Source organism: Daktulosphaira vitifoliae, unplaced genomic scaffold (assembly GCF_025091365.1).
Source record: "Daktulosphaira vitifoliae isolate Bord-2020 unplaced genomic scaffold, ASM2509136v1 Scaffold_1, whole genome shotgun sequence".
NCBI classification, from domain to species: Eukaryota; Metazoa; Arthropoda; class Insecta; order Hemiptera; family Phylloxeridae; genus Daktulosphaira; species Daktulosphaira vitifoliae.
This window is the reverse complement of record NW_026099572.1, coordinates 69,596,492-69,611,195: the sequence shown is the minus strand read 5'-3', so window position 1 is coordinate 69,611,195 and position 14,704 is coordinate 69,596,492. Positions and strand designations below refer to the sequence as shown.

The 14,704-nt window shown below is 27.6% G+C and overlaps 4 protein-coding genes across 6 annotated transcripts; 2 read left to right on the top strand and 2 right to left on the bottom strand.

The window, feature by feature from the left end:
* Positions 1–1,970: 1,970 nt before the first annotated feature.
* On the top strand, positions 1,971–5,488 carry LOC126905790 (ubiquitin carboxyl-terminal hydrolase 14). Its single transcript, XM_050685846.1, has 11 exons — positions 1,971–2,147; positions 2,206–2,492; positions 2,616–2,733; positions 2,801–2,973; positions 3,214–3,311; positions 3,511–3,667; positions 3,978–4,043; positions 4,125–4,307; positions 4,924–5,026; positions 5,093–5,281; positions 5,355–5,488. Exons 1-11 carry the CDS (start codon positions 2,132–2,134, stop codon positions 5,426–5,428), a joined length of 1,464 nt encoding a protein of 487 aa, XP_050541803.1. The 5' UTR covers positions 1,971–2,131; the 3' UTR covers positions 5,429–5,488.
* Positions 5,489–5,666: 178 nt separating this feature from the next.
* Positions 5,667–8,665, bottom strand: LOC126905832 (bifunctional arginine demethylase and lysyl-hydroxylase JMJD6). 2 transcript variants are annotated; one of them, XM_050685933.1, is made up of 8 exons: positions 8,387–8,664; positions 8,266–8,289; positions 7,766–7,971; positions 7,546–7,698; positions 6,989–7,185; positions 6,787–6,934; positions 6,362–6,726; positions 5,667–5,830 (listed from the first exon to the last, which is right to left on the bottom strand). In XM_050685933.1, exons 3-8 carry the CDS (start codon positions 7,856–7,858, stop codon positions 5,806–5,808), a joined length of 981 nt encoding a protein of 326 aa, XP_050541890.1. In that variant the 5' UTR covers positions 7,859–7,971; positions 8,266–8,289; positions 8,387–8,664; the 3' UTR covers positions 5,667–5,805. The 2 variants fall into 2 exon arrangements, with proteins under 2 accessions (XP_050541890.1, XP_050541881.1); XM_050685924.1 differs by lacking the exon at positions 8,266–8,289 and having other exon boundaries at positions 8,387–8,665.
* A 106-nt stretch (positions 8,666–8,771) lies between these two features.
* Positions 8,772–11,603, top strand: LOC126905887 (ankyrin repeat domain-containing protein 49-like). Its single transcript, XM_050686009.1, has 4 exons — positions 8,772–9,119; positions 9,293–9,453; positions 10,681–10,825; positions 10,903–11,603. The coding sequence occupies exons 1-4, from the start codon at positions 8,987–8,989 to the stop codon at positions 11,097–11,099; spliced, it is 636 nt and encodes a 211-aa protein (XP_050541966.1). The 5' UTR covers positions 8,772–8,986; the 3' UTR covers positions 11,100–11,603.
* LOC126905854 (WD repeat domain-containing protein 83-like) lies at positions 10,260–12,973 on the bottom strand. Of its 2 annotated transcripts, none has more exons than XM_050685969.1 (6): positions 12,723–12,973; positions 12,529–12,664; positions 12,270–12,471; positions 11,960–12,092; positions 11,425–11,533; positions 10,260–11,361 (listed from the first exon to the last, which is right to left on the bottom strand). In XM_050685969.1, exons 1-6 carry the CDS (start codon positions 12,787–12,789, stop codon positions 11,115–11,117), a joined length of 894 nt encoding a protein of 297 aa, XP_050541926.1. In that variant the 5' UTR covers positions 12,790–12,973; the 3' UTR covers positions 10,260–11,114. The 2 variants fall into 2 exon arrangements, with proteins under 2 accessions (XP_050541926.1, XP_050541935.1); XM_050685978.1 differs by having other exon boundaries at positions 12,736–12,972.
* Positions 12,974–14,704: the final 1,731 nt, after the last annotated feature.

The window sequence follows — 14,704 nt, the reverse complement described above, 5'->3', positions numbered from 1 at the left end:
CTGGATCCCGGGCAAACTGCGCGCTCAGCGCAGTCTCCGCCTGGATCCAGCAGGAGGGGAGTGGACTTAGCCTCGCCCTGGACAAGACCGAAGCGGTCTTGTTCACGGGCAGGTACAAGTTTACTCCTCCACGGCTCGCCGTGCTGGGGGTGGAGATCCCGCTTAAGGACTCCATGACTTATCTGGGCCTCGTCATAGACAAACGTCTAAAGTTCGGGCCGCACATTACTCGTGCGGCCCAACGGGCCCAGAAAGTCATGAATTGCCTGGCGGGAATCATGCCCAATCTGGGAGGGCCGAGAGAGATGCGGCGCAGACTTTTAGTCAGCGTCGTACACTCGGTCCTCCTGTACGGGTCCCCGGTTTGGGCGGATACTCTTGAGTATTCGTCCAAAAACCGTGAAGCCCTGCTCAGGGTGCAGAGGCGGGCGGCGATCCGGACTGTTTCGGCGTACCGAACGGTGTCCGGAGTGGCGGCGGGTATCCTGTCGTCACTGCCGCCCGCCGACCTGCTCGCCGAGGAACGCGCCGCCGGGCATGAGCTCCGCCGAGAGCGAAACCGGTCCCTCGAACCCGAGGACCGGCTAGCGCTCAGGCGGATGACCATGTTCCGGTGGCGGACTCGCCTCTCGGAGGAAACGAGAGGCGAGTGGACCAGGTCCCTCATAGGACCCGATCGGCTGGACAGGTGGGTGGACCGGACTCACGGTGAGATGACTTATCGTCTCACCCAAGTGATGTCCGGCCACGGCTGCTTTAACGAGTACTTACACCGTATTCGTAAAGCAGCCGCGCCGACGTGCGACCACTGTTCGGATCGCCCGGGAGAGGCTGATAGCGCTTTGCACACCCTCTTCCGGTGCGAGGCGTGGGCCCAGGAACGGGACTCTTTGGAGTCTCGACTAGGGTCCACGTTCCGAGTCGGGTCCATGGTGGACCTGATGTTGAGGAGCCGGGAGGCGTGGAGGCTCGTCCAGGCGTTCGCTGAATCCATCTTGAAAAAGAAGGAGGAAGCTGAACGCCTGAGACAAAGGCAGCCGCGCCGCCCGGTACAGGAGGACTTAAGGAGCTGGTTAAGGCCGGCGCCTTAGGTATTTTGTGTTTAATGTTATGTGTTGTGAGTTATTTTTGCCCCCCTCGCACTGAACGAGGGAGGCCACACCACGTTGTGAATCAGCCCTTGATTAATTTCGGGGTGATTCACAACGTGGTGGTGTGAGTTTTAAAGACGGCGTAGGCCGGTCGTGTAAAAAAAAAAAAAAAAAAAGGGTAATGTCTTTAACTATATTTGATTTGTGATCTTTTGATGAATCGTTCAGTAAAATTGCTCTAGTAAGAGCTAAAAAATGTAACGACAACATAAAAATTAAATAAATAAACACATTATTGTAAAATAATACCTTTTCAGCTTTACATCGAAGCTAAAAGTTACATGAGTTTTTGAAATATGGAAGAAGTATCAGGAATTAAATGCATTATTAAAAAAACCTTAAACAATTCATTCATAATACCGATATTATAGGAATAACAATAAACACTGTAAAATAAACAATTCTGCTGTATGCAGACTTTATATTTACTTATGTAGCATGATCATAGAATAATATTGTTTATTCCAAATCAGTGAAACATCACAGGTTTGGAAAATTTGAAGATTGAAATATTTTAAAAACATTTTTTAAAAATAACGTTAAAACAACAGATTAGATAAAGATATCTTATCTGCGGTTTTTATATTAAAATAAGCGTATCTACATAAATAAATAAATTTATTGAATCAATGTAATCAATCAACTTTCTTTTTTACTCTTCTTTAAACTATTTTTCGCCAAAACTATAGAATAAACATTTATTGCCCTGATTTAAATTATATTTTGATAAAGCAAATATTTATAGTGGATGCACTGTTGTCGTGACTAACGATAATTTTGTTATCAGTCAGTGATATTGTCATATCTAAATAACGGGTGACGAGCACATTTAATAAAATCTTATTATTGTTGAACTTTTGTGCTTGTTCTTTGTAATAACTTTATTATATTTATTAGTTTAAACTTTGTGTTATAAAACATCTAGTCTCTATTTTTGCTTTTCTAATTTATAAATAAAATTATATCATATTTTTTTAAATATGCCTTTTTTTAAGGGTAAGAACCTTATAATTAAATAAATTGTTTTTTTCTTTAATTTTTATTTTTTTAATAGTTAAAGTTAAATGGGGAAAGGAAGTATATCCAGATGTGGAAGTTAATACAGAGGAACCTCCTCTTGTTTTCAAGGCACAGTTATTTGCTCTAACTGGTGTAAATCCAGTCCGACAAAAAGTTATGATGAAAGGAGGGACCCTTAAAAATGATACTTGGGGAAACATTCAAATAACAGATGGTCAAACCATATTAATGATGGGCAGTAAAGATGAAGATGTGCCTATAGAGCCAACTGTTAAACCTATGTTTGTTGAGGATATGACTGAAACACAATTGGCATCTGTTGTATGATAATAATCCATTTAAAATAAAAACTAAAAAATTTGCGTTTTTAGTTTTTAATTTGATTAATTTTCAATATTTTAAATAATTAATACTAACATATATTTTGTATAAAATATTTTTAAGTCTAATATGCCTGCTGGTTTGGCTAATTTGGGAAATACATGCTACTTAAATGCCACTGTTCAATGTTTGAAGACTGTTCCAGAATTAAGGCTAGCATTAAAAGATTTTAATATAACTCGTAAGTTTTAAGTATAAAGATAATTAATCCTGAATAATTTGTCTAAAAAGAACTATTTTATTTACAGCTCAGTCATCATTATCAAATTTTGCATTTGCCGAAAAAATTACTATAGCATTAAGTGATTTGTATAAATCTATGGAAAAAAATCAAACTATTCCACCTATTGTTTTATTACAAGTATTGCATCAAGCTTTTCCAAGATTTGCTGACAAAGTAGAAGGACATTATATGCAACAGGTATTTAACTATTTTATTATTGTATAGCTATAGTTGACCTTTTTCAATTTTAAATCTTAATAGTCTGATAACTTGAAATAAAATTGGCTGTCTGGGATATTTTGAATAAAAGTTCACTAATTTTCCAATTTTATGTTCTTGAAAAATTAGGCACTTCAGAATTAATATTGTAAATAGCCTACTCAAGCCCATTTTATGGTATATTTTTAAAATTTGATATTAACATATATTTGATTTCAGGATGCAAATGAATGTTGGGTTGAACTTGTACGTATGCTTCAGCAAAAATTACCACCATTGAAATGTAAAACTAATGAAAACCAAGTTATAAGTTATAAGTAAGTATAAGTAATTATTAATATTTTTTTCTATTTATTATGATGAAATATTCAATACATGTTGTTATTTTTATATTTTGAGTTAGATTTTATATAATATTTAAATAATATTATTCAATCTATATATTGAGTGTCATATTTTTAATGGAAACTATTTTCATGAATATTATTATTAACAGCCTATTACTGTTCTGTTTAGAAATGTTATTGATCAATTTTTTGGAGGAACTTTCAGTGTAGAGTGGAAGTGCACAGAAAGTGATACTGAAGAAATATCGAAGACTTCAGAATCTTTTCTACAATTAAGTTGTTTTATTTCACAAGATGTCAAATACATGCATTCTGGATTAAAAAATGTATTAATTGGTTTAAAAATTCAGTTATTCTTTAAAAAGTAGTTTTATTCATAAATATTGAACTAGTTTGTTATTATTTTTTTATTGTTAAGAAAGTTAGTAATATACAACAAGTTACATCTCATAAATCATACATCAAACCAATCTTATATTTGATGACAATATTTTTTTTTATATATGTTGAAATATCCAATAGTATACAAAAATTTTAATTTTAAAACACTATTGACTTGAATAAAATGAAGTTACATTTATAAGTAACTGACAAGATTTTTTATATTATAGTCTGTACATTTTTTATAATTTTTAGAGAATGCAAGAACACATAACTAAACATTCTCCTGTCCTTGGAAAAGATGCAGTGTATACAAAAACGGTTAGTTTTAAATTTCTTAGTTAATATTAAAATTTTTTCTCATCTTTCCTTAATGTATTTCTGTTTGATTTATGATTTTAGTCAAAAATTAATAGACTTCCAGCATATCTTACTATTCAGTTTGTCAGATTTTTCTACAAAGAAAAGGATAGAATTAATGCAAAAATATTAAAAGATATTAAATTTCCTATTGATTTTGATGCTTTTGATTTATGTACTCCAGAATTACAAGAAAAACTGGTACCCATAAGAAGTAAATTCAAAGTAAGTGAGATATGTACCTAAATGATAAAATGTAAAAAATTTGTCATTTTAAAATGAAAAAAACAAAATAGTTGATTTTCAAGGAGACAGCAAAAAAAAAAAAAAAAATAATGCTGACTGTTCTATAAAACTTATAATTTTTAATAGTACTGTATATAATAGTTCTTAATAAATAACTTAATCAAATCTTAATCAATCCGTTTCATTTGAATTTACTGATACAATTCGGTTTTGAGATACAATATGGTTGCAAAATACAATCCAGATTCAATGCACAAAATAAATTCAAAGTACATGTAATATTATTAATTAAAATAATATCTATCAAATAATATTAACTAGATTGGTTACATGATAAAAATTAATAATACAATTATTTTTGATCCGGATTGATCATTGAACTCAGATAAGATACTTAATCCGGATTACAAGTATTGGTTTTAGTTTATTCAGATTTTGATTAATCCAAATGATCTGTTTGGATTTATCTGGATGACAGATTGATTTGGATTCAATGCTCAACACTAAATTTTATATGAATTTAGTATTTAAGGGTTGGAAATGTGTGTGTTTCATTAAATCATGTATAGTTCTCAACGTGTTCTTTTTCTTATAGGAATTAGAAGACAAAATGGCTGTTGAAGGTATAAAACCAGATCCAAAAAATTTGGCAGATTCAAAGGCAGAAAAACCTACAGCCCCTTATTGGTTTGAAAACGGTAACAAAAAATACTTATCAGTTATACTATCAACTTAAGTTTATATTATTCTTAAAAACTTCTTAGATTATGGCTCTAACAATTCTGGTTATTATACTCTTCAAGCAGTTTTAACTCATAAAGGAAGATCTAGCTCTAGTGGTCATTATGTTGGTTGGGTGAGGGAGTCTCCTATGTCTAATAAATGGATAAAATGTGATGATGATACTGTAACACCTATAACTACTGAAGAAATACTAAAGCTATCAGGAGGGGGTATGTTAAATTTTGAAAATATTTATCGTTCAAAACTTATATACATATATATATATATATTATATTTTAATAGGAGACTGGCATTGTGCATACGTATTACTTTATGGGCCGAAACTCTTGCAAATGGAACATGTCACCAATTCGTAAATTAATATTTTTATAATTATAATACTGATAACAACTCAATAAAAGATGTTTATTATTTTATTATGTTTTTAATTAAAAAATAAAATTATAAATGTCTTCTTTAATGATATTGAATGTTATAAATAATTAATAAAAATAAAAATACTGTTTTGTCAAAAATGTAAACAACTTTTTATAAATGATAAATAAATTGTATAATACTTAATTAGTGTAATAATTTAACATCTATCACGGTGAGCTTTATATATTATACATTTATTATTGAAAATATTATCTACAAATAAGTTAGGAATAAAAATAAAGTATTTTATTTATAAATTTAAGTCCAAATTATATTTAATTTATTTATAGTTGATTTTCAAGAATCCATGAATCATTTAATTAGGCGATGAAAGTTTACACCTACAAAAAAAAGTTATTATGATAGTTATTTCAACAGTAATATTCATTAATCTATATTTTAAACTATTATAATAAGTTGCATATAAGTTATAAAATTTTGAAAGTACAAGGCATTACAACATATTTTTAGAAAAAAATGTTTCTTTTGAAAGAGTAACTACCATCATTAATGGTTTTAATATACTACTGGATATATTTATTAACTCAAATAAATAATTTATATATATTTAATTTAAAAATGTAAACACCATAAATACTTATTCACATTAGTGAGACAATTGTAAACACTAGAAGAAATGTTAAATAAGCTTTAAAGATTTTTATTAATAATACATATATTTTTTGTATGACCTTTAAAATACATATTATAATAGAATTAAAAAATTTAATTTTATTAAATTTAAATTAAAAATGGTTGTTACAAATTAAATTTACAATTGTCCTATGTTACCACCTATATGAATAAAATACTATAATTATTTTGAATTTTAATTTGTATTGAAATTTAATATAAAATAGTAAAATTAATACCGTTTTTTACGGGCGTGTAGAGACTCCTGACCACTATCTTCTTCACTAGTATTTCCATCACTAGAACTACTAGAACTACTTGAACTGCTAGAACAACTAGAACTATCAGATGCAAGACCAGTGCGATTTTTTAAATCAACAGCATCGGCAACTGTAGCAAGCTCAGGTTCCTTATTTTTTAATACCCTGTACCATTTTTTAGATAATTTAGGCCGTCCCCTGACTGTTTTATGCCATACTACAGGAAAATTAGTTTTACTGCAAAAATTTTGTGTAACAGCAACAGTAGTGTCTAAATTGAGAACTACATGCCACCATCCTCCAGGTACATAAACAGTTTCTCCTGGACACTGAAGTATTTCTATCTATTGACCAAGACATTTATTTTAAATGGTTACATAAAAGATTTTCAATCTAAAACTTACTGGTACACAATCTTTAGGCCAAGTAGGTAATTGAGTGCGAGGATAAATAACTTTAAACCATGTAATAGCTTCATCTCGTTGTTTACCACCTTCAGTGGAAGTGACCTTAAGTAATTCTTTTGGCGTATGAGTAGGGAACAAACACCACCTAAAATAATTCAATATAAATGTATAATTCGCATAGCAATTTTGTTAATTAAACCTTTTATGTCCACTAATAAGTGCATTCCAAGCACTTGTTCCTAAAGGATCTATATGGACTCCAGTTCCAGATCTAGCAGGACCCATCACAAACCATCGATATGGAGGTCTTCTCTTTTCACCAGCATACTTGAATAAATCATCTTGGAAATAAACAGGCACATCATAATCTTCCAATAGTTTTTTTCTTCTATGGTGCTACAATTTGTTTAAAAATATAACATTTTCAAAAATACTCATGGAACACTCATCATTATTAAAAAAAAATAGCGTTGTAAGATATTTTTCTTATAGAGGTTATATGTTATAAACTTTTTATTTTCATTGCTATTGTAAATTATAACAGTTAAACAAAATTAAAAATATTAACAATTTTATTAAACTTGAAAATGTCATCACATTAAAGAAGTTAAAATATTTTTCTGTGAAAATGTTATTATATTAATTATCTTTTACTTATTAGAACTATTAAGTTTCTAATACACTTATACATTGTTGATCATTTGTAAATTTAGATTTAGAAGTACACCAGGAAAATAAATATAAATAAAAACTTACATCACCAAAACTGCTATCAAAAATATACAAAGGGCTATCATCTTTGTTGTGATTAATGTAATGAACAAAATATTTCATTTTCATTTTTACACTATATCCTTGATTATCTTCACCGCATTTAAATCTTTGATTACGATACTTTTTTTCTAATCTCTTAATTATAAATAATAACACAAATTATTTTATAATATAAATATATATACATTTTATAGTGACATACTTCAATTGACCATTTATAAGAAGCTCTCCAATTATTTTGTAAGCCTCTGACTACAACTGGTTTATATGGCTTTTCATACTTTTCAGCAAACATATCAGGACTAACAATTTCTACATTGATTCTCTCCACATTATCATTTACTATAGTAAATGGTTTAAAATTATCTGCATATCTATGAGCATGCCAAGCATCTTTTTCACTCAACTCTAAAATAAATAAAACATTTTTCTTAAAAAAGTCAAATAAATAACTCATAAGCCATTTTAAATTAATAAATGGTATCAGAAATTTTAATATCAACAAATTAAAATAGGTATAAAAGTTTTTCTTTATATCAAATTCATAATAGACCCTTGAGGATACTGTTGATAAAAATCTTTTTTTGTGTACATCTAAAACATTAAATCTTTTGAATAATGTATGAAAAAGAATAGTACAACAAATATAAAATTTGAAAAGCAACATTAATATAATCAATATTAATAAGTGTTAATATTTACCAAAATAACGACTTTAAATACTTCCTACGAAATTTTGTTAATTTAAATAAAATAATATTTCTATAATAAACTTTATAACTTTTCAATGTGAATTATTAAATAGTTAAATAAAACAATTTACCTGGTCTAGCCTTATTTTTAGCTTCTTGAATTCTTCGTCTTGTTCTAGATTCAGAATTATTTGATGAATCACTCATTATAAATACTTAAAATTAATTTTTATTGCAAGCTATACTTAAATAGTAATCTCACTAAGAACGGAAGTATTAGTTAAAGCATACAACATTAGACCGTTCTATTAAATTCAACCAATTAATTATATGAATTCTCGACGAAGTATAGTTATTATCATGAAAAAATACATATCAACCGCAAATAAATTCTTTTATTTTTTTACTGCTTGTAGATATCATAAATTTTTCAAGTAAAATCATAACCTGAAATTTTCACAATTGTTATCTACTGTTACAACCGCTTTTTTATCTTTTCTATATCATGATTTATCATATTAATTACAGTTACTGTTAAGACAACTCACCTAAGTATATTAATAGAAGTCATTAAATTTTAGCATAAATAACTTTAATGATATTGTAATAAAAAAAATTGTAAAGTACTAGAAGTGTTTGTTGTGAAATATTGTACATTTCTCATTTTTCATAATAATCTACAAAGAATTGTTCAATACAAAAATTTAGCTCTTCACATTTGAAATATTGAGATGTCTGATGAAGAGAACGATCGGTTTGAAAATGAACAGTGTTTAATCAATAGCGATTTTAAAAACATACCACATATGCCAAGTGCTTGGGAACAAGATATATATGATGTAGATGAAGACCCAGATCCACACGGTAGAGTTATAGTATCATGAAATGTTCTGCATTTTAAAATAACTAGTAATGTAGTAAATTTTCTGTAGCCAAATATTTTAGGCATTATTTAAGAATGCATACTCTTATAAATTTTCAAAAAAGTCTTTGTAAATTAAACTTTAAATTTATATCTTCTATTTTATTTTATATAGCTTCTCCTGAACGAGAAATTTTGTGGGCTGCAGAACAAGGAAATCTTGATTTAGTAAAATCATTAGTTTCCAAACAGAGTAATTTAGTACATGTACAAGATAATGATGGCTACACAGCCTTGCATAGAGCAAGCTATAGCAATCATCTAAACATAGTTGAGGTAATTGAAGATGACCATTATAAAAATGATCTAGTATTGAATATTACAGTAGCCTTTTTTACAAGCCATTGCTTATGAGCAATAATAATAAAATAACTTAAAAAAAAACAAATTTTACATGAGATTCAAAAACAAATCCTATACAATTCCATTTTTCAGAAGACTTACACAAAAACTATAACAGATAAATTAATAAAACTTTCCTGGCTTAAAATTTAGTGTTTTTCTCACTTATGTTAGTGCAAAAATTTAAACAAACAAAAAAATTTTGGGTCATGTCACTAATTGCTAATTGACAATATGCTATTAGTTGATACAATATAAATAATATCAGTTTTTTTTTTTACATATGGTGTTAAATTGTGATAGCTCTCTCTTTCATTGTTTTGATTTACATTTTAAAATATTAACTATAAAAATAAATAGTTTTCAAAAACAAATTATACACAAACTTATCCTTCGTTATTTATTTTAACTTATTCTAACCATTATCTTTTCAAAGTAATATACTCGTAGTAATAACAATATTATTTTTAATAATCATGTAGTCTACTCATGTAACTATAATTTTAGCCTCTTCTAAATAATACTAGTATTTCTATATAGAATTTTTTGTTATATTTTATTAATTGACTTGAGAAACTATAACATTACATTATATATTTTTACTCTTTCAAATAATAATTGAGAACTTTATAAAGCCAATTATTAGCATTAATTTGTGCATTTTTCATTTAATCTTGATACTAAAAATATTTAATTGATGGTTTCAAAACCAAAATCCATATATTTTACCTTCAATAAAAATTTAGTTTGTAAAATTATATTTAATAATTATAGAACTTATACAATTCATAATTATACAATTCATAAAATAATTTGTTGACCATAATAATAGTTGGGTCATCTCATAAATCTTAAGATCATATTATAGTTGATTCTATTAATACATTTTTCTTAAACTATTCTAAAAAGTGTTACATTGATAACTTAAGCACAAATTATTCAAAATTAGTTATAAATATTGCCTAAAGTGATTTTAACTTAAAATCATTATACCATTTATCTAAAAAATGTGTAATGGACACATTTCTACTATTAACTTATAACTAATTTTTGAAATAAATAGATGTAAAATTAATTAATTTAGTGGTTAGTTTATAAATAATAAATTCTTTTATCTAGAATAAAATATCAATATTTTATTTTTCGTATGTAAATGTACAGTTTCTATTAGAGAATTGTGCAAATCCAAATGCTCGTACAATTGATCAATGGACACCTTTACACTCAGCTTGTAAATGGAATAATGTAAAATGTGCAACTAAATTAATAGAAGCTGGATCAAATATAAATGCTGTTACTTCTGGTGGTAATTTTTAAAAATATTTAAAAACTAAATAATCTTTGGTTAAAAAAATGCTAAGATAATATTTTTTTTTTTATCAGGTTTGACTCCTTTACATATCGTGGCTGAATTATCAGATTCTCACAATCTATTAGAATTATTATTATGTCAGCCAAATATCAAACCCAATGAAAAACTATTAAATAGTTCAGAAGATAAGCCAGTTGACATTGCAAGCCGTAAAAGTGCAAATTCTCGACTTTTTGAATATTCTGAGCCATGTTTTAATTATATATAAAATATTCAATTATATTTATTCTGACCAAAGACTTATACAAGATGCACATGAAGTAACAATTATTTTTTTACTAGGATGAGTACTTATTGAATTGATTGATTGTGTATAGGAAATATCCATGGGTTTAAATTTTCCTAAAACATTTGAGCTAACAAAATCCCAGAACCATAAATTACCACATGTTGATCCACTTATTATTAGAGTATCATTATGAAATATACAGTTTTCAATGAAATAATCATTTACTGTATGGCCAGTGTACCTAAAACATAAATTTAGTTAAATGTTTTGTTCTAAAATTAATCAAAGTAAAAGTTTGTTTTACTCATTTAGTAATTCTCCTTTATGGCGATCCATTAATTTTAAAGTGTTATCAGTGCAACTAACTAAAGTGCACATATTGTCTTGAGTGGAACTTATACAAGATATTGGTTCTGTAAAATTGTAATGTCGTTATAATTTTATTTAAAATGAGGTGTAATAAAACTTAAAGTAATAACATTATTTTGTTTTTATATTAATATCTTTAATTAAAGATTGCAATTGAATACAAAAATATATTTAGATTCTCAAGAAAATATATTATACGTAGCAATAACAAAAATGATACAAAAATATATTTGAGTCATAATTATTACTAATAACTATATAAACTTAATATTTATAACAAGTATAAGAAATTACTAAAATAATTTCCCCAATTAAAAAATCTAGGGTAAAATACAAATAAAAATAAAAACATACTTCATTATTAGATTAAAATTATATTATCTATAAAAAATATTTGATTTAATTCAGATACTTTTGTACTTTTACTAAAAATTGTGTTTGCAACAAAATAAATAAATAACTACACTCACTTCCTATAAAATCAGCATCTATATTACCCATTCGTATATCATATGTTCTTAAGAAGCAATCTAAAGAACTTGTCAAAATTTGATGTTCTATTACTAAAACTTTTGTAATACTGTCTTTAGCCTCTTTTAAAACCTATTTTTAAACAAATATTAACAGTTAGTATAAAAATACTTAAATAGTATTGAAACATTTTACGTTTTTCAAAAATAGTAGTGTCAAAATGGTTTTTAATACATTTAATTATTGATATTTACTATTTAAGTTAATAATAAAACGTTGGTATAGAGTAATTCAAATTTTATTACATACTTGAATTGGATTATTACTTCGGCTTCTTGTATCCCAACAGCAAACTGTATTGTCATTAGATCCTGATACAACAACTGAAGAATCTTCATTATACTTAACACAATTAACTGTAGCAGCATGTTGACGTAACCTTCTTTTTACACGACCATCTGAGACATCCCAGAGAACAACTGATTTATCTGCTCCACCCGATGCTAACTCACTATGATTAATTTTTGATAGAAAAACATTAATAAATAATCTACTAATTTATTACTACCTGCTATCACATGATCCACAAACATCCATTACACAATCACCATGACCAGCATATGATTTTAAACATAAATCTTTGTAAGGATTCCATAATTTAATTTTTTTATCACTACCACATGTCAAACAATATTCACCATCCACTGTAAATTAATTACAAAACTATAAAACAAGCTTACTTTGAATAATATAAACGCCTACCATTGAATCTTACAGATCTAATTGCTCCTTGATCACATTTTATAGTTTTTATACACTTTAAATCCATTTTTAATAAAAAAAATATATTTGAGTAAAAATTTAAAAATAGGAAATATTGTTAAAAACACAACATAATGTTAAAAATTAAAAATATTTGTATGTAATGACTAAAATAACCTAATTAATGATAGTAGTAATATTATTACACTAATAACAGGTACCAGTATATTTATTAACCGATGCACAAAAAATCCACTTAGATACAAAATAATTCAGTTGATAGATAACATTTTTTTTTATTTTTTCTTTTAGTCGCTGTTATCAGTTAGAAAATACTTATATTATTAAGAAACAAATACAAATGATTGATTAATCATATTTATTATATTGATCCACGAAAAAATTAATTATCTTCCTTAAGTTCGATTTAAATTTTTTTATTAAAAGTAAAGCATTAATATACTAGTTAAATTTCTTTTTGAAGTCACTAAGAAATAATATTGGTACTTTGCCACCCAAAGATAAAAAATTTATAATACTTTATTCCCACAACAATTTTTTATTTATTCAGAATTTAAATTATATACAGTGATATTTTATTATATTATATTGTGTATATCTTATATAACCGAAGGAAGACTTTTAAAATTATTTAAAAAACATAAATTCTCAAAGAATAAAGGTATTTATTTTGTTCAACGTTGTTGTTACAATATTTTCACTATCATAAGAAACGCTTCGATGCAAATCTGTAAATAGTGTTCAATTTTGAGAAATTGGTGGATTATTCAAAAGCTAAATTCTAATTCAAAAAGAATTAAGGAAAAATTGCACAAAAATCAAATAAAATTGGCAATTAAAATTAATTCAAATGTAAAAATTAATTTGTTGACTTAAAAGAAAAAATAATTGAAATAAGTTTAACTTGTATTCTATGTCAATTAGTATTATATAATATTTATGAAAATCAGTGTACCCTATTCTAAGGTATATTAAAACAAATTAAAATACCAAACCCAAAATTTTAACACAAAAATAGCATATTTTTGATGGCGATATTGGTAGAACCTGCTGGTATACAAGAATAGGAAGATAACTATCTTAAGTAACAGTCAAATGGTTTTGAAAGCACTCTGTAATGACCAGGTGAATTCAAAGCTTGTCTTCAAATGCAGGGAAACTTTAGAATTACTATCGAGGTTCAACAAAGTTACACTAGCATGGGTACCAGGACACAAAGGTGTCACTGGAAATGAAAATGCTGACTTTCTAGGTAGGAAAGTAGTAGAGAACACTTATGTTGGACCAGAACCAGTGGTAGGACTCACTGAGTAATCGCTCAAAGCGTTACCCAAGAATTGGTGCAGAGAACAGCACAGGAAAATCTGGAAGTACTTGGTAGTACCTAGACAATCCAAAATGTTTATCAAGAACCCTGGTCTACTGCTGTGTGATCTTAATAACATGACTAGACATCAAATAAGCACTTTGACTGGTCTACTGACAGGACATGGTCACTTGCTTAAACATAAAAAAAAAAAGCTTCGATGCAAATCTTTAAATAGTGTTTAATTTTAAAAAATTGGTGGATTATTCCAAAAGCTTCATAAACTGCTAGTTCCTTATTAATATCCTGATTAAAATAAAGTATGTCGAATGAAAAAAGGATTATTAAAAAATAGTATTTCCCATAAAAAAATTATATTGATCAATACACTTTTCAATAAGTTATAGCATAATAAAGTTAAAAATTTAAACATTTTTTTTTATTATTATCTTTAGTTACACATTATTCTTGAATTTTAACTATGTAATACTTTTTAAGTTCATCCCTTATGCCTTGGAGGGGGGTCAACTTTGTTTTTTTAAATGGTAACACATATTTTTAATTTAATAAAATGTTTGAGTTTTTAATTTAATAGTAAATGGCATTTGAATTTTTAATATAACTTTATTAGCTTATTAGATATAAACATTTAAAG